At 50.9% G+C, this 26,265-nt stretch overlaps 1 protein-coding gene across 1 annotated transcript in view; it reads right to left on the reverse strand.

The window, feature by feature from the left end:
* Positions 1-26,265, reverse strand: part of LOC119974255 — a 107,550-nt gene that overhangs the window by 23,535 nt on the left and 57,750 nt on the right. The window contains exons 10-14 of the mRNA XM_038813024.1: positions 18,646-18,669; positions 17,177-17,299; positions 16,325-16,426; positions 10,762-10,836; positions 1,973-1,996 (exon numbers count right to left, since the gene is read on the reverse strand). Of these exons, the coding sequence (XP_038668952.1) occupies positions 1,973-1,996; positions 10,762-10,836; positions 16,325-16,426; positions 17,177-17,299; positions 18,646-18,669 (348 nt within the window). The remainder of the gene's footprint in view (positions 1-1,972; positions 1,997-10,761; positions 10,837-16,324; positions 16,427-17,176; positions 17,300-18,645; positions 18,670-26,265) is intronic.

Genomic DNA, 26,265 nt, shown 5'->3' on the forward strand with positions numbered 1-26,265 from the left:
CGGGTTTTACGGCAGTTTGGCGATTTCTCCCGTTTTGGGAGAATTTCGCCCATGCTGTTAGGTGAATTGGACATTCTGAATTCTCCCTCTGTGTACCCGAACAGGCGCCGGAATGTGGCGACTCGGGGATTTTCACAGTAACTTAATTGAAGTGTTACTGTAAATTTACTTGTGATACTAGTAAAATTATTATTATTAATTCCCATGTACGCACCTCCCATTTCCCTAATCCCCACCTAACAACCTCCCTTCTCCCTAATTCCCATGTACGTCCCTCCCTTCTCACTAATTCCCATGCAACTCCCTCCCATCTCATGTTATTCCTATGTAACTCCGTTTCATCTCCCCAATCACCACGTAGCTCCATCCCATCTCCTCCAATCCACATGTAACACCCTTCAATCTCCCTAATCCCAATGCATCCCCATCCCATCTCTCGCAACTCCCTCCCATCTCCCCTAATTCCCATGTAATTCCCTCCCGTCTCTCCTAATCCCGATGTAAATCCGCATCATCTCTCCTCATCCATATGTAGCTCCGTCCCATTTCCCCTAGTCCTCATCTAAATCCTTTCCCTCACCCTTATCACCACGTGAAATGAAAATCGCTTATTGTCACGAGTAGGCTTCAATGAAGTTACTGTGAAAAGCCCCTAGTCGCCACATTCCAGCGCCTGTCCGGGGAGGCTGGTACGGGAATCGAACCGTGCTGCTGGCCTGCTTGGTCTGCTTTAAAAGCCAGCGATTTAGCCAAGTGAGCTAAACCAGCCCCTTCGTCCCCTCTTCCTACTCCCATTTGGCTCCATCAGACGACCCTCAATCCCCATGTAACTCCCTCCCACCTCCCCCAATTCACATGTAATTCCCACCCAATGCCCCAATACCCATATTAATCCATCCCATCCTCTCTCATCCCCATGTAGCACCCTCCCATCTCCCCTAATCCCATCTAACTGATTCTCAACTTCTCTCATCCCCATATAACTCTGTCCTATCTCCGCTAATCCCCATGTAACTCCCTCCCATCTCCCCAATACACTTGTAACTCCTTCCACTCTCCACTAATCCCCATGAAAATCGCTCCCATCACGACGGATCCCCATGTAACTCCCTCCCATCTCCCCTAAACTCTATTTAACATCCTCCGATCAGCCCTCATCCGCATGTAACTCCCTCTCATCACCCCTAATCCTCAAGAACCTCTTTGCCCTCTCTACTAATTTCCATTTAACTCCATCCCACTGCCCCTAAACCCATGTAACTCCATTCCATCTCCACTCAGCCCCATGTAACACCCTCCCATCTTCCCTAATTGCTATGTAACTCCTGCCCATGTCCCGACTTCTCATTGGGGAAGGCGGGATCAATGTATTGAATTTGATGATCAGCCATTACATGGTGAATGGCAGAGCAGGCACGAAGGGTGGAACGGTTTCCCCCTGCTTCTATGTTTTAGCTACACTCATCCACATATAACACCCTCTCTTCACTAATTCTCCATGTAATTCCCTCCCATCTCCCCGAATCCATATGTAACGACCTCCCATCTCCACTCATCCCCATGTAACTCCTTCTCATCTCCCTAACACCCATGTAACTCCCTCCTCTCCCGCAGTCCCCATGTAAATCCCATCAATCTCCCCCAATCACCTTGTAACTCCCTCCCATATCCTCTAATCCCATGTTACTCCCGCCCAACTCCCTAATCCCCATGTAACTCCCTTCCATTTCCCCTAATCCCCCTGTAACTCCCTCCTATCTCCCCAATGCCATGTAATTCCCTCCCATCTCTCCTACCCCTCATGTAACTCCCCAATGCTCCTCAAACCCCATGTGACTCCCTACCTTAATCTCCATCTACCTTCCTACCATTTCCTATTCTCACTCGCTACCTAATCCTCCGGCTGCCCCTCCCAACTCCATTGATCCATACGTGTCTTGGACTTTTGTTTCCTGGTTGATCGCCCACTCACCATCGTCCACGTCATCGTAGCCCTCTGCAAAATGAAGTTAAAAACATTTCAGTTGATGCAGGGGCCGTTCACTGACAGAAATCTGCCTCTGACTCACTCTGAACCTCTTCCAATCCCGATGTAGGTAGATCAAAACAGCGCACAATACTCCTGACGCGCCCTCATCAGGCCCTGCGCAGGTTGGAGCAAGACGTCCGATATTTATACACCAGCCCCCTTACAATAAACACCAATGTTCCACTTGCCTTCCTAATCTCTCGCTATTACGGCCTATGAACATTCACGTACCAGGACACCCAGATCCCTCTGTACCTCAAGTCTAAGCCTCTTCCTTTGACCTCCAAGGGGAGGTGGTGGAGTAGTGGTATTCTCACTGGACTAGCAACCGAGAGACCCAGGGTTCAAATCCCACCTCATCAGATAAGACTAAATCTGACCACAAAATCATTGTCGATTGTTGTAAAAACCCATCTGGTTCACTAAGGTCCCCTTTAGGTAGGAAATCTGCATGTCCTTACCTGGTCTGGCCTACATGTGACTCCAGACCCCACACACAGAAATGTGGTTGACACATAACTGCCATCACGGTTGTATCAAACCGGAGGGACCGCAAAAGTGCAAAGTCCTCCTTGTTAACATCTGGGGGCTTGTGTCAAAGTCAAGAGAACTGTCTCACAACAGCCTGACATAATCATACTTACGGATCATATTTAGAACATAGAACAGTACAGCACAGAACAGGCCCTTCGGCCCTCGATGTTGTGCCGAGCAATGATCACCCTACTCAAACCCACGTATCCACCCTATACCCGTAACCCAACAATCCCCCCATTACACTACGGGCAATTTAGCATGGCCAATCCACCTAACCCGCACATCTTTGGACTGTGGGAGGAAACCGGAGCACCCGGAGGAAACCCACGCACACACGGGGAGGACGTGCAGACTCCACACAGACAGTGACCCAGCCGGGAATCGAACCTGGGACCCTGGAGCTGTGAAGCATTTATGCTAACCACCATGCTACCGTGCTGCCTACAGACAATGTCCCAGACACCACTATCACCATTCCTGGATATGTCCTGTCTCACCGGAAGGACAGGCCTAGCAAAGGTGGCGGCACAGTGATGTAGAGTCGGGAGGGAGTTGCCCTGGGAGTCCTCAACATCGACTCTGGACCCCATGAAATCTCATTGCTTCAGGTCAAACATGGGCAAGGAAACCTCCTGCTGATTACCACGTACCGGCAAACACCAACGGATGAATCAACGGTACTCCTCCATGTTGAACACCACTTGGGGGAAGCATTGAGGGTGACAAGGGCACTGAATATGCTCTGGGTTGGGGACTTCAATGTCCATCACCATAGACCGAGCTGGCCAGGTCCTAAAGGACATTGCTGGTAGACTGGGACTGCAGCAGGTGATGAGGGAACTAACAAGAGGGAAACATATAATTGACCTCATCCTCACCAATCTACCTGCTGCAGATGCATCTGTCCATGACAGTATCGGTAGAAGTGACCACCGCACAGTCCTTGTGCAGACAAAATCCCATCTCCACATTGAGGATACCCTCCATCATGTTGTGTGGCACTACCACCGTGCTAAATGGGGTAGACTTCGAACAGATCTAGCAACTCAAGACTGGACGTCCATGAGGCGCTGTGGGCCATCAGCAGTAGCAGAATTGTATTCAATCACAATATGCAACCTCATGGCCTGGAATTCCCCAATTCTGCCATTACCACCAAGCCAGGGGATCAACCCTGGTTCAATGAAGAGTGCAGGAGAGCATGCCAGGAGCAACATCAGGCATACTGAAAAATGAGGTGTTAACATGGTGAAGCTACAACTCGGGACTACTTGTGTGCCAAACAGCATAAGCAGCAAATGATAGACAGAATTAAGCGATTCCACAACAAAAGCATCAGATCGAAGCTCTGCAGTCCTGCCACAGCCAGCCGTGAATGATGGTGGACAGTTAAACAACTCACTGGAAGAGGAGGCTCCACAAATGTCCCCATCCTCAATGATGAAGGAGCCCAGCACATATGTGCAAAAGACAAAGCTGAGGCATTCGCAACAATCTTCAGCCAGAGGTGCTGAGTGGATGACCCATCCTGGCCTCTTCTGGTGGTCTCCAGCATAAGAACATAAGAACTAGGAGCAGGAGTAGGCCATCGGCCCCTCGAGCCTGCTCTGCCATTCAATGAGATCATGGCTGATCTTTTTTGTGGACTCAGCTCCACTTACCCGTCCGCTCACCATAACCCTTAATTCCTTTACTGTTCAAAAATCTATCTTTGCCTTAAAAACATCCAATGAGGTAGCCTCAAGTGTTTCGCTGAGCAGGGAATTCCACACTTCTTTGGGTGAAGAAGTTCCTCCTCAACTCAGTGCTAAATCTGCTCTCCCTTATTTTGAGGCTATGCCCCCTAGTTCTAATTTAATCCGCCAGTGGAAACAACCTTCCTGCTTCTATCTTAACTATTCCCTTCATAATTTTATGTTTTGATATAAGATCCTCCCTCATTCTTCTAAATTCAAATGAGTATAGTCCCAGTCTACTCAGTCTCTCTTCATAAGCCAATCCTCTCAACTTGGGAATGAACCTAGTGAATCTCCTCTGCACCTCCCCCAGTGCCAGTACATCCTTTCTCAAGTAAGGAGACCAAAACTGTACACAGTACTCCAGGTGTGGCGTCACTCGTACCCATGCAGCTGCAACAGAACCTCCCTGTTTTTAAACCCCATCCCTCTAGCAATGAGGGACAAAATTCCATATGGCTTATTAGTTACCTGCTGCACCTGCAAACCAACGTTTTGCAATTTCTGCACAAGGGCACCCAGATCCCTCTGCACAGCAGCATGCCGCAGTTATTTACCATTTAAATAATGGTCCATTTTGCTGTTATTCCTACCAAAATGGATGACTTCACATTTACCAACATTGTACTCCATCTGCCAGACCCTTGCGCACTTACTTAAACTATCTATATCCCTCTGCAGACTTTCAGTGTCCTCTGCACACTTTACTCTACCACTCATCTTAGTGTCATCTGCGAACTTTGGCACATTACACTTGTCCCCAACTCCAGATCATCTATGTAAATTGTGAACAATTGCGGTCCCAACACTGATCCCTGAGACACACCACTAGCCACTGATCGCCAATTAGAAAAACACCCATTTATCCTCACTCTTTGCTTTCTGTCCATTAACCAATCCTCTATCCATGCTAAAACATTACCCATAATGCCATACACCCTTCACTTATGCAACAGCCTTTTGTGTGGCACCTTGTCGAATGCCTTCTGGAAGCCCAGATACACCACATGCACCGGTTCCCCATTGTCCACCGCACTTGTAATGTTCTCAAAGAATTCCAGTAAATTAGTCAAACATGACCTGCCTTTCATGAACCCATGCTGGTCTGCCCAATGGGACAATTTCTATCCAGATGTTTCTCTTTTTCTTCCTTGAGGATAGATTCAAGCATTTTCCCCATTACAGAAGTAAACTAACAGGCCTATAATTACCTGCCTTTCGTCTACCTCCTTTTTCAAACAGTGGTGTCATATTTGCTATTTTCCAATCTGCTGGAACCACCCCAGAGGCCAGCGAATTTTCGTAAATTACTACGAGCGCATTTGCTATTTCCCCTGCCATCTCTTTCTTTTAGTACCCTGGGATGCATTCCATCTGGGCCAGGAGACCTGTCTACTTTTCGCCCCCCCATTAGCTTGCCCAACACTACCTCCTTAGTGATAATGATTAGTTTTAGTTCCTCACCTGCCGTAGCCTCCTTGACAACTATTATTGGCTTGTTATTTATGCCGTCCACTGTGAAGACCAACACAAAATATCTGTTTAATGCCTCGGCCAGTTCCTCATTCCCCATTATTAAATCCCCGTACTCATCCTCTAATGGACCTATGTTTACCTGAGCTACTCTTTATCATTTAATATATTTGTAAAAACCTTTGCTATCTGTTTTTATATTCTGAGCTAGTTTATTCTCATAATCTATCTTACTTTTCTTTCGAACTTTTTCATGGCTTTCTCTCGATCTTTAAAGTTTTCCCGACCCTCTCATTTCCCACTAATCTTTGCCACTTTGTATGCATTTTCTTCAAATTTGATCCCCTCCTTTATTTCCTGTGGTACCCATGGCTGATTATCCCTTTTCCTCCAGTCCTTCCTCTTCACTGGTATATTCTTTTTCTGAGCGCTGTGAAAAATCGCTTTGAAAGTCCCCCACTGTTCCTCAATTGGCCCACCACAAAGTCTTTGCTCCCAGTCTACCTTAGCCAACTCCTCCCCCATCCCATTGTAGTCTCCTTTGTTAAAGCACAAAACACTAGTATTGGATTTTACCCTCTCACGCTCTGTATTTTAAATTCAACCATACTGTGATCACTCCTTCCAAGGGCATCCCTAACTATGAGATCATTAATTACTCTTGCGTCATTACACAGGACCAGATCTAGGATAGCTTGCTCCCTTACTTCGAAGGAACAGTCGCCCGACTGTGAAGTTATTATTTGGTGGCCTATAGACTATGCCAAGCAGTTACCTTTTGTTCTTAGTATTTCTAAATTCCACCCAAATGGATTAAACCTTTTTCTCAACAGACGTATCGCCAAATAACCAAACTCTACAATCTTGGACTCGACGCCTCGCTGTGCATCTGGATCATTGCCTTCCTCACCAACAGACCACAATCTGTCAGGATAGGTAACAGCACCTCCTCCACAATAGTCCTCAACACCAGGGCCCACATGGATGTGTGTTCAGTCCTCTACTGTACACCCTATACACACACGAGTGTGTGGCAAGATTTAACTCAGATTCAATCTATAAATTTGGGGATGATACGACTGTGGTTGGTCGCATCTCAAACAATGACGAGTCAGACTACAGGAGGGAGATAGATCACTTGGTTGCATGGTGTACAGAAAAAAACCTCTCTTTAAATGTAGGCAAAACCAAGGAACTGATCATCGACTTCAGGAAGCATAGTTAAACACACACCCCTATCTACATCAATGGCTTCCAAGTGGAGATGGTTGATAGATTTAAGCTCCTTGGGGGTCACCATCGCCAACTGTCTGTCCTGGCCCAATCACGTTGATGCAACAGTTAAGAAAGCCCAACAACGTCTCTACTTCCTTACGGAAGCTGAAGAAATTTGGCATGTCTGTATCGACTCTCACAAATTTCGACAGATGGGCTGTAGAGAGCATCCTATCCGGCTGCAGTACAGCTTGGTATGGCAACTGCTCAGCCCAAGATCACAAGAAACTGCAGAGTGTGATGAACTCAGCCCAACTCATCACACAAGCTTGCCACCCTCACATTGATTCTGTATACACCGCCCGCTGCCTCAGGAAGGCAGCCAGCATTGTCAGAGACCCTTCACACGCAGGCTTTGCCCTCTTCCAGACCCTTCCATCAGGCAGAAGATACAGATATCTGAAGACCCGCACATCCAGACATAGGAACAACTTCTTCCCCACAGCTACTAGACTCCTCAACGAGCCTCCCTCGGAATGTTCTGTTCCCTTTAAGATCACTATTCACGACGCCCTATGCTGCTCTTGCTCATGTATTTGCTTTGTTTGGCCCTTGTTTCACACTGTAACCAATTACTTATTTGTCGATGTATTTGGTCGATTATTCTTTTTGTCTACTGTGTACGTACCGTGCACGTTCCCTTGGCCGCAGAAATATACTTTTCACTGTACTTTGGTATATGTGACAATCAATCAACCAATCAATCAATATCATCTCTCACTACTGGCTTGATGTCATCATTAAATATCAGAGCTACACCGCCTCCCTTAGCTTCCTGTTTGTCCTCCCGAATAGTCTGATATCCCTGGATATTTAACTCCCAGTCGTGATCACCCTGCAAACATGTCTCTGTAATGGCCACTAAATCATACTCATTCACGATGATTTGTGCCGTCGCCTCATTTATCTTGTTTTGAATGCTACGAGCATTCAGATAAAGTGCCTTTATTCTTGTTTTTATACCTTCTTTTTGAATCCAAACACCTCCATCAATAACATTTCCTGAGTTCTTCTTCCCTTCATCTTTTTTCATCATTTTCCCTGTAGTTGAACCCTTCTCCCCACATGCTAACCTGCTGCTTTGCTTCTCATTAACCATTATTCTTCCCGTAGTTTCACCCATCCCTTCCCCCAGCTTGTTTGTTTAAAGTCCTTGAGACCACCCTATTTATCCTTTCCACTAGAACACTGGTCCCAGATTGGTTCAGGTGATGACCTTCCCAACAGTACAGATCCATCCTCTCCCAATCCTGATGCCAATGCCCCATGAAATGAAACCCCTCTATCGTGCACCACTCCTTTAGCCATGCGTTTACTTCCCTAATTATCTCATCCCTTTGCCAATTCACATGTGGCTTGGATAGTGATCCTGAGATTATAACCTGTGAGGACCTGTTCTTTAATTTAGTTCCTAGTGCCTGATAACCTCCCAACAGGTTCTCTTTCCTAGTCTTGCCTGTGTTGTTTGTCCCAACGTGGACCACTGATTTTCACAGTAACTTCATTGCAGTGTTAATGTAAGCCTACTTGTGACACTAATAAAGATTATTATTAGATCTCAGTCTTCAACCGATACGACTCACTCCACGGGATATCAAGAAACGGCTGAAGTCACTGGATACTGCAGAGGCTATGGGCCCTGATAATATTCCGTCAACAGTACAAAGAACAAAGAACAATACAGAACAGGAGCAAGCCCTTTGGCCCTCCAAGCCTGTGCCTATCATATGTCCGATCTAGACCAACCACCCGTATCCTTCTATACCCCGTCTGTTCATGTGCCTATCCAGAAAAATCTTAAAGGTCGCTAATGTATCTGCCTCAACTACTTCACTTGGCAATGCATTCCAGGCCAACACATCCTCTGTTGCCCTTGAGAAGGTGATGTACTGAAGATTTTCCTCCAGAACTTGCCGTACCTTAGCCAAGCTGTTCCAATACAGCTACAACATTGGCATCTACCCGGCAATGTGGAACATTGTCCAGGTGAGTCCTGTACACAAGAAACAGGACAAATCCAACCCAGCCAATTACCGCCCCATCAGTCTACTCTCCATCATCAACAAAGTAATGGAAGGAGTCATCAACAGTGCTATCAAGTAGCATTTGCTCAGCAATGACTTTTTCGTGGACGCTCAGTTTGGGTTCCGCCAGGGTCACTCAGCTCCTGACCTCATTACAGACTTGGTTCAAGCATAGATAAAAGAGCTGAATGCCAGAGGTGAGGTGAGAATGACTGCCCTTGACTCAAGGCAGCATTTGATTGAGTATGGCATCAAGGTTCCCCTCTAAGTCACTCACCATCCCGACTTGGAAATATATCGGCCATTCCTTCACTGTCGCAGGGGCATCATCTTAGAACTCCCTACCAGCGCAGTGGGTGTACCTACAATGCACGGACTGCAGCGGTTCAAGATGGCAACTCGCCATCTCCTTCTCAAGGGTAAATAGGGATGGGCAATAAATGCTGGTCCCAGCCAATGATGCCCACATCCCATAAATTATTATTTTTAATTCCGTTTGTTCTTTATGGTCCTGTGCCGTTTTTGTACCTTAAGGAATGTACATTTGTGTATTTCATTCCTCAGAGGCCCAATGAGGAAAGGTTGGAGTCGCTGGGCAGGTACGCATTGGAGTTTGGAAGAATAAGAGGGGATCTTATTGAAACATGTCAGATCCTAAAGGGGGATTTGACGGATGATCAGAGGATGTTTTTCCCTCTCTCCGGGGGAGTCTGGATCGAAGGGCGTAGGGCACAGTTTTGGAATGATGAGACCGTCCCCTATTGAAGATGGAGGCAGGCGGGAAATTCTTCTCTCTGAGGGTGGTCAGTCTTTCGAATTCTACCCCCCCCCCCCCCTCCCCCACCCACCCAGCCTACAGAGAGCGGTGGAGGCTTCAGTACACTGAATACATTCATGGCCGAATGAGACAGATTTCCGATCGATGAGGGGGTCTGAGGGCTATGGGGAAGCAGGGGCGGACACACAGGATAGAGGGATCGAGACCACAATCAGATGATCCGAGCTCTCATCACGCTGTTATATTACCTTTGGTGGTAATATGTCGTTATTCTTTATCTTTTGATCCAGAATAGTCCATTGAGTTGATGACAAAGAAACCACCAATCATTAGATTGAAACAAAACTAATTTATTGGATAACGATTAATTAAATGAAGTTCGCACACGCTATTGAGCTGTAATTAAGAATACAGTAAAATCTAGTAGTCACTAATGATATCCTCGTGTTAACTCTCTCTATACTAATCTACTCCTTGTGCTGTTCTCAGGCTTTCTCCTTTGCTAACTACCCAGCATTCCCTGAGGTCTGATATATATACTGAGAACTGGTGGTGCCCTCTAGTGTTTGAATTACACAGAGATGTAGTAATTAACCCTTCATGAGCTTGCCTATATATATCGTTACAGCCTTCTCCTGCTCCTTGCCAGCATTTGTTGCCCATCCTGAAATATCCTTGACCGTTTCAGAGTGAACCACATTTTCCCACTGGGGGTTCTGGAGTCATCTGTCGGCCAAACCAAAGTAATGGCAGCAGATTTCCCTCCCGAAAGGGATATTAGAGAACTAGATAGGGATTCTGCCCCCCCCCCCCCCCCCCCCCCCCCCCCGCATCACACTGGGTGTACAGATTATCACCACTTGGCTACTGTCTCCCAATTAGATTGCCGCTGCCTGCAGATAAACTTACCTGCGCCAGCAGCAAGGTCCTCTTCATCGACATAATATTCAAGTTTGTTAATTGAAGCACTGGAGTTTGTCGCCTCTGGAAGGGAAGGTCACACACAATATTAAGTTCAGGTTTAGAGCACTGTGCACAGTTCCTGTCTTCATCTTCAAAAGTGGATTCAGGCACTGGAGAAGGTGCAGGAAACATTTACGAGGCTGTTAGAAATATGGAACTCGCTCCCATGGCAGTATGGAGAATGAAGAACTCATTCCCACACGGAGTGGGGAGAATGTAGGACATGCTCTCACAGGGACTGGGGAGAATGTGCAACTCGCTTGCACGGGGGAGTGGGGAGAATGTGGAACTCGTTTCCACAGGGAGTGGGGGGAATGTGGAACTCACTCCCACAGGGAGGGAGGAGAATGTGGGACTCGCTCCCACAGGGTGTGGAGAAAATGTGGGACTCGCTCCCACAGGGTGTGGGGAGAATGTGGGACTCACTCCCACAGGGAGTGGGGAGAATGTGGGACTCGCTCCCACAGGGTGTGGAGAAAATGTGGGACTCGCTCCCACAGGGAGTGGGGAGAATGTGGGACTCGCTCCCACAGGGAGTGGGGAGAATGTGGGACTCGCTCCCACAGGGTGTTGGGAGAATGTGGGACATGCTCCCATAGGGGGCGAAATTCTCCGAAAACCTGCGCGACGCCCATTACCGGTGGGCAAAAGCGGTGCGGATGACTCCGGCGTCGGGGCCTTCTTTTAAGCCGTTAATCTCCGTTCCCGAAAGGGCCAGCAGCGGACTGACGTGATACGCATCAGTTTCACTCGCTGCGGAAGTGGCGCGTTGAGAGAGAGCGAGGGGACGGGTACCGGCGTTGAGAGGGGGAGGAGGAGGGGGAGGGGGAAGGGGAGGGGGATGGGAGAGGAGGGAGAGGGGGAGAGGAGGGGGAGGGGGAGAGGAGGGGAAGGGGGAGAGTAGGGGATGGGGGAGAGGGAGAGGAGGGGGAGGGGGGAGAGGAGGGGGGAGGAGAGGGGGGGAGGAGAGGGAAGGAGAGGGGGGAGGAGGAGAGGGGGAGGAGGAGAGGGGGGGAGGAGGGGGAGAGGAGGAGGAGAGGGGGGAGGAGGAGAGGGGGGGAGGAGTAGAGGGGAGGAGGGGGGAGGAGGAGGAGAGGGGGGTAGGAGGGGGGAGGAGGAGGAGAGAGGGGGAGGAAGAGGAGGGGGGAGGAGAGGGGGAGGAGGAGAGGGGGGGAGGAGGAGAGGGTGGGAGGAGATGGGGGGGAGGAGAGGGGGGAGAGGAGAGGGGGGAGGGGGGAGGAGGAGAGGGGGGAGGAGAGGGGGAGGAGAGGGGGGAGGGGGGAAGGAGGAGGGGGAGGAGGAGGGGGGGGAGGAGGGGGGAGGGGGGAGGAGGGGGGTACCGGCGTTGAGAGGAGAGGGGTGAGGGGGGTACCGGCGTTGAGAGGAGAGGGGGGGTACCGGCATTGAGAGAGGGGGGGCAGCGTTGGAGGGGTGTAGGGGTGGTGGGGAGGGGGGTAGGGGTGGTGAGGGGGGTAGGGGCGTTGGAGGGGGGTTGGGGCGTTGGAGGGGGTAGGGGTGGTGTGAGGGGTAGGGGTGTTGGAGGGGGTAGGGGTGGTGAGGGGGGTAGGGGCATTGGAGGGGGGTAGCGGCGTTGGAGGGGGGTGGGGTGGTGATGGGGGAGTTGGGGTAGGGGGCAGCGGCATGCAGAGGGGGGGCGACGGTGCGTTGGCCCCGGGCATCCGTCGCCCCCCCCCCTCTGCACGCCGCTGCCCCCTACCCCAACCCCCCCCTCACCACCCCTACCCCCCTCCAACGCCCCTACCCCCCTCATCACCCATACCCCCCTCACCACCCCTACCCCCTCACCACCCCTACCCCCCTCACCACCCCTACCCCCCTCCAACACCCCTACCCCCCTCCCACAACCCCTACCCCCCTCCAACGCCGCCCGCCCCCTCTCTCTCAATGCCGGTACCCCCCCCTCTCTCTCAACGCCGGTACCCCCCCCCTCTCTCTCAACGCCGGTACAAACCCCCCGTTCTCTCAACGCCGGTACCCCCCCCCCTCTCAACGCCGGTACCCCCCCTCTCTCTCAACGCCGGCACACCCCCCCTCTCTCTCAACGCCGGTACACCCCCCCCGTTCTCTCAATGCCGGTACCCCCCCCTCTCTCTCAACGCCGGTACCCACCACCCCCCCCCTCTCTCTCAACGCCGGTACCCCCCTCCCCACCACCCCTACCCCCCTCCAACACCGCCCGCCCCCTCTCTCTCAACGCCGGTACCCCCCCCTCTCTCTCAACGCCGGTACCCTCCCCTCTCTCTCTCAACGCCGGTACCCCCCCCTCTCTCTCTCAACGCCGGTACCCCCCTCCCCACCACCCCTACCCCCCTCCAACACCGCCCGCCCCCTCTCTCTCAACGCCGGTACCCCCCCCTCTCTCTCAACGCCGGTACCCTCCCCTCTCTCTCTCAACGCCGGTACCCCCCCCCTCTCTCTCAATGCCGGTACCCCCACCCCCCCTCTCTCTCATCGCCGGTACCCCCCCTCTCTCTCAACGCCGGTACCCCACTCTCTCTCAACGCCGGTACCCCCCCCCCTCTCTCACAACGCCGGTACCCCCTCCCTCTCTCTCAACGCCGGTACACCCCCCTCTCTCTCTCAACGCCGGTACCCCCCCCCCCTCTCTCTCAACGCCGGTACCCCCCCCCCTCTCTCTCTCAATGCCGGTACCCCCCCCCCTCTCTCTCAATGCTGGTACCCCCCCTCCCTCTCAACGCCGCTACCCCCCCCGCCATCCACCCCTCTCCCCCCCCATCCACCCCTCTCCCCCCCATCCACCCCTCTCTCCCCCCATCCACCCCTCTCCCCCCCATGCGCCCCTCTCCCCCCCATCCACCCATCTCCAACGCCGCTACCCCCGCACTCGATGTAGGTTACTGAACGGCGTCAACCATCATCAATGGTTGACGCCGTTATAAACCTACTGTGATTTCCGCCGACGTGACCCGTGGCCACGTCGGCGGGACTTCGGCCCATCCGGGCCGGAGATTTGTTGACATTAAAAATTAAATTACATCCCGCCGGCGCCAGCTGTTCTCCGAGGCTGCCGGCGGGATTTGCACAACGCCGGTTTTTGGCCGCTCGGAAAATTCAAAACCCAGCGGGAGCGGGAATAACGCCGCCGCCGGCCGATTCTCCGACCCTGCGTGGGGTCGGAGAAATTCGCCCAGGGTGTGGGGAAAATGTGGGACTCGCTCCCACAGGGAGTGGGGAAAATGTGGTACTCGCTCCCACAGGGAGTGGGGAGAATGTGGAACTCACTTCCACAGGGAGTGGGGGGAATGTGGAACTCACTCCCACAGGAAATGGGGAGAATGTGGGACTCAGTCCCATGGGGAATGGGGAGAATGTGGAACTCATGGGCGAGATTCTCTGAGCCTCTGCGCCGAAATCGCGATTGGCGTGGGGATTGAGAATGGGTGTTGGCGTTGAAATCCAGTCCCCGGAGAATCGTAGCGAGTTGCACGCGCGCGGCCCCGCGACAATTCTCCGACGAAAACTGGCCGAGTTCCCGATGGCGTTGTTCTCACCACGTTTTGCCTGTCGGGAACGGCCAGTGGGGTCTGCGGAGTCAGTCCGCGGCCACCCTGGTGGGGGGCGGGGGGATCCTTCACCGGGGGGGGGGGCCTCACATACGGCCAGGCTAGCGATCGGGAGCCATCGATCAGCGAACGTGGGCCACCTCTTGGGGGCCTGTATTTTCGGGGCCGGTCCGCGGTGTGAGTCCGCCATGTCGGACTCTCGACCGGACGTGCAGGGCCCCGTATCAACAGCGAGAGCTGGAGTGGGGACATAGCTCCATTATTGGAGAATCCCGCCCACTATTACAGCGCGTGGGGAGAATGTGAGATTCGCTCCCAAGTGAGTGGGGAGAATGTGGGACTCGTTCCCATGTGGAGTGGGGAGAAGTTCGGAACTTGCTCCCAAAGTGAGTGAGGGGAATGTGGGATTTCGATCCACAGGGAGTGGGGGGAATGTGGGACTTCTTTCCACTGGGAGTGGAGAGAATGTGAAACTCGCTCCCACAGGGAGTTGGGAGAATGTGGGACTCGCTCCCAAAGGAAGTGGGGAGAAAGTTGGATTAATTGTCATAGGGAGTGGAGAGAATGTAGAACTTGTTCCCACCAGGAGTGGGGAGAATGTGGGATTCGTTCCCACCGAGAATGGAGAGAATGTGAGACTCACTGCCACAGGGAGTGAGGAGAATGTGGGATTTGCTCCTTCAGGAAATGGCCAAGATGAATAGTGTTGGCATATTTCAGGGCTAAGTTGGATCAACACATGAGGGAGTTGGGGACCAAGGGCAATGTGTCCAAGTTTGCAGATGACACTAAGATGAGTGGTAAAGCGAAAAGTGCAGAGGATACTGGAAGTCTGCAGAGGGATTTGGATAGGCTAAGTGAATGGGCTCGGGTCTGGCAGATGGAATACAATGTTGACAAATGTGAGGTTATCCATTTTGGTAGGAATAACAGCAAACGGGATTATTATTTAAACGATAAAATATTAAAGCATGCCGCTGTTCAGAGAGACTTGGGTGTGCTAGTGCATGAGTCACAGAAGGTTGGTTTACAAGTGCAACAGGTGATTAAGAAGGCAAATGGAATTTTGTCCTTCATTGCTAGAGGGATGGAGTTTAAGACTAGGGAGGTTATGTTGCAATTGTATAAGGTGTTAGTGCGGCCACACCTGGAGTATTGTGTTCAGTTTTGGTCTCCTTACTTGAGAAAGGACGTACTGGCGCTGGAGGGTGTGCAGAGGAGATTCACTAGGTTAATCCCAGAGCTGAAGGGGTTGGATTATGAGGAGAGGTTGAGTAGACTGGGACTGTACTCGTTGGAATTTAGAAGGATGAGGGGGGATCTTATAGAAACATTTAAAATTATGAAGGGAATAGATAGGATAGATGCGGGCAGGTTGTTTCCCCTGGCGGGTGACAGCAGAACTAGGGGGCATAGCCTCAAAATAAGGGGAAGTAGATTTAGAACTGAGTTTAGGAGGAACTTCTTCACCCAAAGGGTTGTGAATCTATGGAATTCCTTGCCCAGTGAAGCAGTTGAGGCTCCTTCATTACATGTTTTTAAGGTAAAGACAGATAGTTTTTTGAAGAATAAAGGGATTAAGGGTTATGGTGTTCGGGCCGGAAAGTGGAGCTGAGTCCACAAAAGATCAGCCATGATCTAATTGAATGGCGGAGCAGGCTCGAGGGGCCAGATGGCCTACTCCTGCTCCTAGTTCTTATGTTCTTATGAGAGAGGAATAAAAGAATATGGTGATGGGGGTGGGGGGGGGGGGGGGGGGGGGGGGGATGAAGAGGAAGATGGGATGCGACCCATGTTGTGCAGGAAGGTGGGCTAAGAGCAGATGGGCCTCTTTCTGTGCAGGAAATGGTTTGCTGTTCTTCGTTACTGGCCTCGGTGCCATGTGGATTTGCCCCACTTGGATGTCTATCAACAGTACGGTTGCTTTGATGTCTGCCTGGCTGATCACGATCGAGGTCAGGTACCTGACACGTGGGACATCTTCGACAGCCTCTTCACCCGTCCATAGTCAATGTCTTCATAAATCCCGTACTCCCCCGGAGCCAGATTCCTGGTGCCTTTACCACCTGTAGGGAACCAAATGATGCGCTTCAGACCCAAGCGAGTAAGGACACAAACTGCGCATGAGCAAAATCCCTATACTGTTCTGTGAAGAAAGCATTTTTTGACGTTGCTGGGGAGGGTCCCACAAATGGGAACAGTTTCCAATGCCCACAGGTGCGGTAATCCCTGGTGAATTGGATCATGTCACCCACATGTGAGGTCGGGAGCCTAGAACAAGAACCTTAAGCTTTGAGCCAGGACCTTCAGGAGCACTTGTTCACACAAAGGTGAGAGGAAATTTGGAACACACTCCCCCTTCAAATTATCAATGGCGGAGGTGGGTATGGGAGGCACAGGGAGGCAATCAGTACCCTGATTGAGCAGGACAAATAAACCCCCATTTCATGGTCAATGCTTGCCCTGACCTGGCCTGATCTGTCGCACTGCCTTTTCTTACTCTGTACAATCATTCAGCTGCTGATGAATTCAAATGTGATATTTAACCTGATTCAATTTCTTCGCTGGATCATCTGATAGAAAGTTGATCTATCAACCGGGGGGGGGGGGGGGGGGTCGAGGGTTGTGGGTGACGGGGTGCCGTGGGTCAGCCTCAAGCATCCTCACTGCTGAACACCCTCAAGGGACTCAATGGACTCCAGCTGACCCCGTGCGACAGAGCCGAGGAGCTGAATGGCCTCTTCTTGGTCCCTATCAGTTAAAGAGAGCCGCCCAACCCTCACCTCATGGCTTGGCGTTCAATTGATGGCACGCACCTGACATTGGCTCATCCCGTTTGTAGATCTGATAGGCCAGAGCAATCGACACAAGGATGATTAAAACGGCTAGAATGATGCTGGCTACAACTGGAATTAAATCATCTCGAAACGGATTGTATCCTGAACCAGAGGAATGAGAAAATAGGTTACCTCAGCATTCACGGCACAGTCAGTTCCCAAGCTGCTCCCAGCCAAGAGGGATATTTGTTTGAAGTGAGGTCAATGTTGTAATGTGGGAACCTCAGCAGCCAATGTGCACACAGCAGGATCCCTCACCTCACTCGGCAATGTGATAGAGACGCCAGATAAATAGTGGCCTAGGACACTGGAAGTGGGGGGGCGGGGTGGAAACTCTCCCCCCATCCCACCCCCCAACTCTACTTCAGGTCACACGGTGGCACAGTACTGACCCTCCGACAATGTAGCACTCCCTCAGTACTGACCCTCCGACAATGTAGCACTCCCTCAGTACTGACCCTCCGACAATGTAGCACTCCCTCAGTACTGACCCTCCGACAATGTAGCACTCCCTCAGTACTGACCCTCTGACAGTGCAGCACTCCCTCAGTACTGACCCTCCGATAATGCAGCACTCCCTCACTACTGACCCTCTGATAGTGCAGCACTCCCTCAGTACTGATCCTCTGACAGTGCAGCACTCCCTCAGCACGGTAGCATGGTGGTTAGCATCAATGCTTCACAGCTCCAGGGTCCCAGGTTCGATTCCCGGCTGGGTCACTGTCTGTGCGGAGTCTGCACGTCCTCCCCGTGTGTGCGTGGGTTTCCTCCGGGTGCTCCGGTTTCCTCCCACAGTCCAAAGATGTGCGGGTTAGGTGGATTGGCCAGGCTAAATTGCCCTTAGTGTCCTAAAAAATAATGTTAATGGGGGTTGTTGGGTTACTGGTATAGGGTGGATACGTGGGCTTGAGTAGGGTGATCATTGCTCGGCACAACATTGAGGGCCGAAGGGCCTGTTCTGTGCTGTTCTAATCCACGTGATCCTCTGATAGTGCAGCACTCCCTCAGTACTGATCCTCTGACAGTGCAGCACTCTCTCAGAACTGACCCTCTGACCGTGCAGCACTCCCTCAGTACTGACCCTCTGACAGTGCAGCACTCCCTCAGTACTGACCTCCGACAGTGCAGCACTCCCTCAGTACTGACCCTCTGACAGTGCAGCACTCCCTCAGTACTGACCTCCGACAGTGCAGCACTCTCTCGGTATTGACATCCGACAGTGCAGCACTGTCTAAATCTGACCCTCCAAAAGCAAGAGGAATAGATCGATAGAGGGAGCGAGTAAGAGGAAGGGAAAGAAAGAGTGTGATTGAGCTGATGAGGGAAGGAGAGAGATATATTACTTGTTAAGGCAAGCCTGTATGGAGCCTGAAAATGTATTTACGATTTTTGTAATATTTTGATCAATGAAATATTCTTCTTCAATGTCGGGAAGTAACTTCACCCACCTAATTCTTCAGTGGCGAGACGATCTGAAAGAAAAGCAAAATAATTAAAGTCAGGTTAAATATCAAATTCAAACTTATTAGTTACTGAAAAATTATACAGAGCAGGGAAATGCCGTGAAACAGGTTAGGTTAGATCCAACAAATATTTCCATGGACAGCTGGTGACGACATGGAATTAATTTCTCAGTTAAGCCCCGTCACTGCCTCCATTTCATGGCCTGGAGCGGGTCTCGAGACCGTAATGCGAGTGACATGAGCGCCACCTTAGTGGAATTTGGTGATGAGACAGGATGTCACCTGATCTGACCTCAGTGCCACTGTCACCGCCTCTCCCGTCTTCGCACAGAACGGAGCGCGAGGATCGATGGGCGTGACTGGGTGGAGGGGCGGCCAGGACTCGAACGGAAGGATCGCGAGCCAAGCCCACAGAGCAAGAGGAGGAGACCATTCAGCCCCCTCACGCCAGTCCCCTGCAATCAAATTCACAGCTCGCAAATCACCCAGAAGCGTGGCGCCATCTGATTTGTCGGCATAAACCGACAGAGGGTGGGGTCAGGCCTCACAAATTTGATTGAATGTTTTGAGGAGGTGACCGGCTGTATAGATGAGCATAGTGCAGTTGATGTGATTTATCTGGATTTCAGCAAAGCCTTTGAGAAGGTTCCACATGGGAGGCTGATAAAGAAGATAAAAGCACATGGCAAGTGGGGTTCAAAACTGGCTTAGTGGTAGGAAATAGTGGGTGGTGGTAGAAGGCTGTTTGTAAGACTGGAGGCCAGTGTCCTGTGTCATACCACAGGGATCAATGCTGGGTCCCATTGTTTCTAATATATATAGAAACGATACAGAAGAAAATATGGGGGAGATGATAAGTAAGTTTGCAGCTGTCACGAAGATTGACGTGGAGAAGGAGGAGGATATAGATGGAATTGGTCAAATAGGGACATGGAATTTAACCCTGAGTATGAGGTGATACACCTTTGAAGGCATAACGCGACAAGGCAGTACTCAATAAATGGCCAGACGCAAGGAAGCTTGGAGGAACAGAGGGCGGTTGTCCACAGATCACTAAATGCAGCAGGACAGGTAGGGTCGTTAAGAAGGCATATGGGACACTTGCCTTTATCAGTCGCGGCATAGATTATAAGAGCTGGGAGGTTATGGTGGGGCTGAACAGAACTGCGGTTCGGCCACAGCTGGGGTACAGTGAGAAGTTCTGGTCACTTTACTATAGGAAGGAAGTGATTGCACTGGAGAGGAGATACACCATGATGATCCACGGGCTGGAGAGTTTCAATTGTGAAGAGAGGCTGGTTAGGTTAGTGTTGTTTTCCTTGGAGTAGAGAAGGCATGGGGGCAACCTGATTGAGTTGGACAAGATTATGAGGGGCATGGACAGGGTGGGTAGGAAGCAGCTGCTCCCCTTATTTGAAGGGTCAGTCATGAAAGGGCATCATTTTATGGTGAAGGCCAGGGGGCTTAGAGGGGATTTGAGGACACATTTTTCACCCAGAGGGTGGTGGAAGCCTGGAATGCACTGCCTGGGAGGGTGGTAGAGACGGGAAACCTCACAACCTTTAAAAAGTACTTGGATCAGCACTTGAAATGTCGTAACATTCAAGGCTGTAGGTCAAGTGCTGGGAAGTGGGATTAGTGTATACTAGGGTCAGTTTTTTTTCATCTGTACAGAGACGATGGGCCGAAGGGCCCCTTCTGTACTGCATGATTCTCTGATTCCTTATTGGAGATGGTGAGAGACTAAAAAATCTCGGTGCTCAGTGGGACCTGTGTGTCCTCCTGCATGAACCACAGAAAGTTAACGCGGTGGGATGGGTGGGAAAGGCCCTGTACGGGCAACCCAGACACGCGTTCAAACCCCAACATGAAATTTCAATTAATAAAACCTGGAATTTTAAAGCGAGTCACGGTAACGATGACGGTGAATCTCAGAATCCTTAGAATTCCTACAATACAGAAGGAGGCCATTTGGCCCATTGAGTCTGCATTGACCCTGTGAAAGAGCACCCTACCTAGCCCCCCCCCCCCCACCCCCCACCCCGTCCTAACCCCGTAACCCCACCTAACCCTTACATCTTTGGACACTAAGGGGCAATTTATTTTTATTTATTTTTTAAAATTTAGAGTACCCAATTATTTTTTTCCCAATTAAGAGGCAATTTAGCGTGGCCAATCCACCTAACCTGCACATCTTTGGGCTGTGGGGGTGAAACCCATGCAGACATGGGGAGAATGTGCAAACTCCACACGGACAGTGACCCTGGGCCGGGATTCGAACACGGGTCCTCAGTGCCGCAGTCCCAGTGCTATCCACTGCGCCACATGCTACCATTAAGGGGCAATTTAGCATGGCGAACCCGTCTAGCCTACATTTCTGTGGACTTGGGAGGAAACCGGAGCACCCGGAGGAAGCCCACACAGATACCGGGTGAACGTGCAAACTCCCCAAACAGTGATTGTCATTAAAAACCTATCCGGTTCACTAATGTCTCCTTGAGGGAAGGAAATCTGCCTGTCCTTGCCTGGTCTGGCCTACATGAGCTTCACACACGGCGATGTGGTTGACCCGTAACCGCCCTCTGAAATGGCCGAGTGAGACACTCTGTTCCAGGGCGATTAGGAGAATAAATGCTGGGCCCAGCCATGAAAGAAAAAAATCATTCAGGTGCAGCCGGCAATGTGGTTTGCTGCCAGGAGTACGAGGGGGGAGTGAGCCTTTTTGCAATGATGCAGTTCTTCATTGAGACCGCCCCTGAAGTGCCGTGTCCAATTTTTCACAGAGTGAGTGGTTCGTGTCTGGTACGTTCTGCCTGGGACTGATTCCTGGGATGGTGGCGGAGGGGTAGAGGGGGCTCTGTTGTGGATAGGCCACAGGATTGTTCCGGTGCAGAAGGAGGTCACTAGGCTCATTGTGTCAGCACGGTAGCACAAGTGGATAGCACTGTGGCTTCACAGCGCCGGGGTTCCAGGTTCGATTCCCCACTGGGTCACTGTCTGTGCGGAGTGTGCATGTTCTCCCCGTGTCTGCGTGGGTTTCCTCTGGGTGCTCCGGTTTCCTCCCATAGTCCAAAGACGTGCAGGTGGATTGGCGATGATAAATTGCCCTCAGTGACCAAAAAGGTTAGGAGGGGTTATTGGGCTACGGGGATAGGGTGGAAGTGAGGGCTTAAGTAGGTCGCTGCAGACCCGATGGGCCGAATGGCCTCCTTCTGCACTGTATGTTCGATGTGTCTGCGCCAGCTCCCCAAACGAACATCCTGACTTTGTGATGTTCCCCTGCCTTTTCCCCAGACCCCTGCACATTGTTTCTATTCAAATAATTATCCAATGCCCTCTCAGATGTCTCGATTGAAGCTGCCTCCACCACACTCCCAGGCAGAATGTACCAGACACCAACCACTCACTATGTGAAAAAGTTGATTCTCACATCACATTTGCTTCTTTTGAGAATCACTTCAAAACTGCCCCTCTCGGTCTCGATCCCTTTGCGAGGGGGAACGGTGGTCAACACTGCCGCCTCACGGCGCCAGGGGCTCGTGTTCGATTCCAGCCTCGGGTGACTATCTGTGTGGAGTTTGCACATTATCCCCGTGGCACATGGATTTCCTCCGGGTGCTCCGGTTTCCTCCCAAAGTCCAAAGAGGTGCAGTGTAAGTGGGTTGGCCATACTAAATTGCCCTTTATGTCAGAAGATTTGCAGGTTAGGTGGGGTTACAGGGATAGGGCACGAGAGTGGGCCTGGGTCAGATGTCCTTTCAGATTGTCAATGCTCGATGGGCCAAATCGCCTCTATCTGCACTGCAGGGATTCTATGAATTCTACAAACAGTTTCTCCCTATCTACTCCTGTCCAGGCCCCCTCATGAATTTGAACATCTCTCTCAAGTCAACTCTCAGCCTTCTTCTCTCCAACAGTCCCAAATGGTGATAATTGGGAAATGTTGGTGTACAAAGTGACCTGGGTGTCCAGTACACCAGTCACTGAAAGCAAGCCTGCAAGCAGTTAGAAAGGTAAAAGGTATGTTGGTCTTCATTGTGAGAGGATCTGAGTACAGGAGCAGGGATGTCTTACTGCAGCTGGTACAGGGCCTTGGTGAGACCACACCTGGAGTATCGTGTGCAACTTTGGTCTCCTTATCTGAGAAAGGATATATTTGCCACAGAGGGAGAGCAGTCAAGGGTCAGCAGACTGATACCTGGGATGGCAGGATTGTTGTACAAAGAGAGCTTGGGTCGACTGGGCCTCTATCCACTGGAGTTGAGAAGAATGAGAGGGGATCTCATTGAAACATCTCAAAATCTCAGACAGGGTGACAGGCTTGGTGCTGAGAGGCTGTCCACCCTCCACCCCTTGCTGGAGAGTCTAGACTTTGGGGCTGGGAGTTCGGGGCGGGGGAGAGCGCAGTCCCAGGAAGAGAGGTCGGACATTTTGAACCAAGTTGCGGAGAAATAGCTTCACTCAGAGAAGTCATGTTTGACAAATTTGCCTGCTGCCTCATGTCACCGAGGACCTGAGTTTGATCCTGGCCCCGGGTCACTGTTGGTGTGAAGTTTGCATATTCTCCCCGTATCTGCATGGATCTCACCCCCTCAACCCAAAAAGATGAGCAGGGTAGCTGGATTGGCATGTTTAATTGCCCCTCAATTGGAAAAAAAGAATTGAGCCCTTTAAATTAAAAAATTAAATGTTTGATGAACTTGTTGGGGTCTTTGGGAAGATGTCACTAAAAAAATTGATGAAGGACAGGCGACGGATGTAGCATATTTGGACTTCCAGAATACCTTTGGTCCTCCCCCGCAGGAGGTTAATTATCAACGGAACTCCGGTGGGCAGATGGAGGCCCTTTGGCCCATTGAAGCCTCTGAAAGAGCACCCCACCCATGCCCACTCCACCCGCACTGTCCCCGTAACCCCACCTAACCGTTAGACACTAGAGGCAATTTTAGCCTGGCCAATCCCCCTAAACCTGCACATCTTTGGACTGTGGGGGGGGGACTGGAGCACTGGGAGTAAACCAACGCCCACATGGCGAGAAGGTACAAACTCCACACAGACAGTCACCCAAGGTTGGAATTGAACCCGGGTCCCTGGAACAGTGAGGTAGCTGTGCTAACCATGCCACCCACGGGGTCCCAAAATTAAACCACATGGGGTAGGAGGCAACATTTCAGCATAGAGTGAGGAACATAGAGTGAGACAGAAAATGGAGAGTTGGAATAAACGGGTCATTCTCTCATCGGCATGGCGTGGCTAGTGAGGTAATGGAATGCTTGGACCCCAGCTGATCAAAGTATATGTATATGGATGTGGGAACCAAATGTAATATTTCCACGTTCTGGGATGATTCAAAGCCAGGTTGTGTGGAAGGTGTAAAGCGGCTTCAGGAGGGTTTAGCCAGGCTTAGCGAGTGGGCATGAACATGGCTGATGGAATATAATGTGGGAAAATGTGAGATTATCCATTTTGGTGGAAGGAACAGATGTGTAGAGCATTTCCCAAATAGTAAGAAATTAGAAAGTGTGGATGTACAGAGGGACCTGGGTGTCCTTGTCTATAACAGACGCTGTCTGTCAGTGTCCTTCCTGTTAATTCCCTTATTTCCCCTTTCTTTTATTTTGCTGTTATTCTTTTGATCCATGGATGATTAATGGACATGTGTCTTTAAATCAAGCAGGATTAATGGACATGTGTCTTTAAAGCAAGCGAGATTAATGGACATGTTTCTTTAAAGCAAGCGAGATTAATGGACATATTTCTTTAAATCAAGCAGGATTAATGGACATGTTTCTTTAAATCAAGCAAGATTAATGGACATGTTTCTTTAAGGCAAGCAGCTGAATTCAGAAGTTACAGGAGAGATGTCTGCTAGGCTGAGCTGCTTTGCAAATATGATGGCACCAGACAGAGCGGTGGGGTGGATCTCGGATTGATTGACTGGCTGGTGGCCAATGAATTGGCCCTAAAAGCTGTACTCTGCCCAGTAATGGGTGGTGATTATTTCCTAGCCCAGTGGAATGCTTTCTCAGAGTCCCAAGGAGTTTCACTTTTGATTCTGGCAGCACAGAGGCAAGAACCGGCCATTTCTCTCTCTCTCTCCAGAAAGACTGCTGTGAGCCCAGGGTGTTGTAACAAGTCACTGGACAGAAGCGTGCAGGTGCAGCGAGCTATTAAGAAGGCTAATGGAATGTTAGCCTTTCTCACAAGAGGCTTCGGGTACAGGAGTAACGAGGTCTTGCTTCAATTGTACAGGAGTTTAGTTAGACCGCACCTGGAGTATTATGTGCAGACTTGGCCCTCTTACCTCAGAGGCGATATTATTGCCATCGAGAGAGTGCAAGGCAAATTCACCAGATTCGTTCCGGGGTTGGCGGTACTGTCTTACAAACAGAGATTGGGGCAACTGGGCCTATATTCTCGAGAGATGAGGTGTGTTCAAGGTGAGCTTGTTGAAACTGACACAATAATTAAAGGGAACAGACGGGGGTCGATGCTGTTAAGGTGCTGCCCTTGGTCGAAGAGTCCAGAACCAGCGGACACAATTTCAAAAGAAGGGACGATCGATATTTGGGGAAATTTTTTCACACAGAGAGTTGTGAATCGTTGGAATTCTGGAACCCAGAGGCCTATGGAAGTTCAGTGACTGAGTGTGTTTAAAGCAGAGGGTTGGATTTTCCAGTCGGCGACGCCGAAATCGAGTTCGGTGATTGGCCGGACGATCACAGTTCCCGACCAAATTGGAGGCAGCGCCGCTTTCATGATGCTCCGCCCCCTCCAAAGCGGCGTACTCTCTGAGTACACCACGTCACGTATCGACGGCCTCAGGACATTGCCTGAGGCCTACACCCCGATACTCTGCCCCCCGACCGGCCGAGTTCCCGATGGCGTCGGTCGTGTGTGGTCTCATCCATCAGGAACTCAGCGTGGCGGCTGCAGACTCAGTCCAGTGCCACTACAACCGGGGGAGGGCCGATCCGCGGGCAGGGGGGGGGGCTTTATTAGGGGCTGGGGGCACTGTGAGGGGGGTGGTCCGGGACGCGTGAGCCGGCCAAAGGGGGGCCACTATTTCACGGGCCATGTAGCGGAGCGCGGCCACGGTAGGCCGCCGCCATGCGCATGCGCGGCCATGGACCCAGCAATTCTCCAAGCCATATCAGCTACTAGAGCCGAGTGCTCTACGCTGCCGGCATGCTAGCCCCCAGAAAAACGGCGAATCGGTGGCCATTTTATGCCATTTTTTTTCTGTGATAAAACGTCACCGTTCCGACATCGGCGTGGGGACATAGTCCCAGAATCGGAGAATCCAGGCCAGAGTTTGAGAGATTTCTAATTGAGAATAATATAAAGGGTTAAGGTGGGGTGTAAAAGGTCTTGATGTTGTCCAATCAGCCAAGATCAGACTGAATGGAGGAGCAGGTTCGACGGGCTGAATGGCCTCCTCCTCTTCCTATGTTCCTGAATCTGATGATTCTCGAGGTGAATTCAAGAAACTGAATCGTGCAGAATTCAAGGAAGGTAAAGGTTTATCGATAGGTTTCCACACTTCTCCACCCCAACTTGACTGACTCGTTAGCTCAGGGGAATGCGTCAGATATTGGGAAAAAA

This window comes from Scyliorhinus canicula, chromosome 12 (assembly GCF_902713615.1).
Source record: "Scyliorhinus canicula chromosome 12, sScyCan1.1, whole genome shotgun sequence".
Taxonomy (NCBI): Eukaryota; Metazoa; Chordata; class Chondrichthyes; order Carcharhiniformes; family Scyliorhinidae; genus Scyliorhinus; species Scyliorhinus canicula.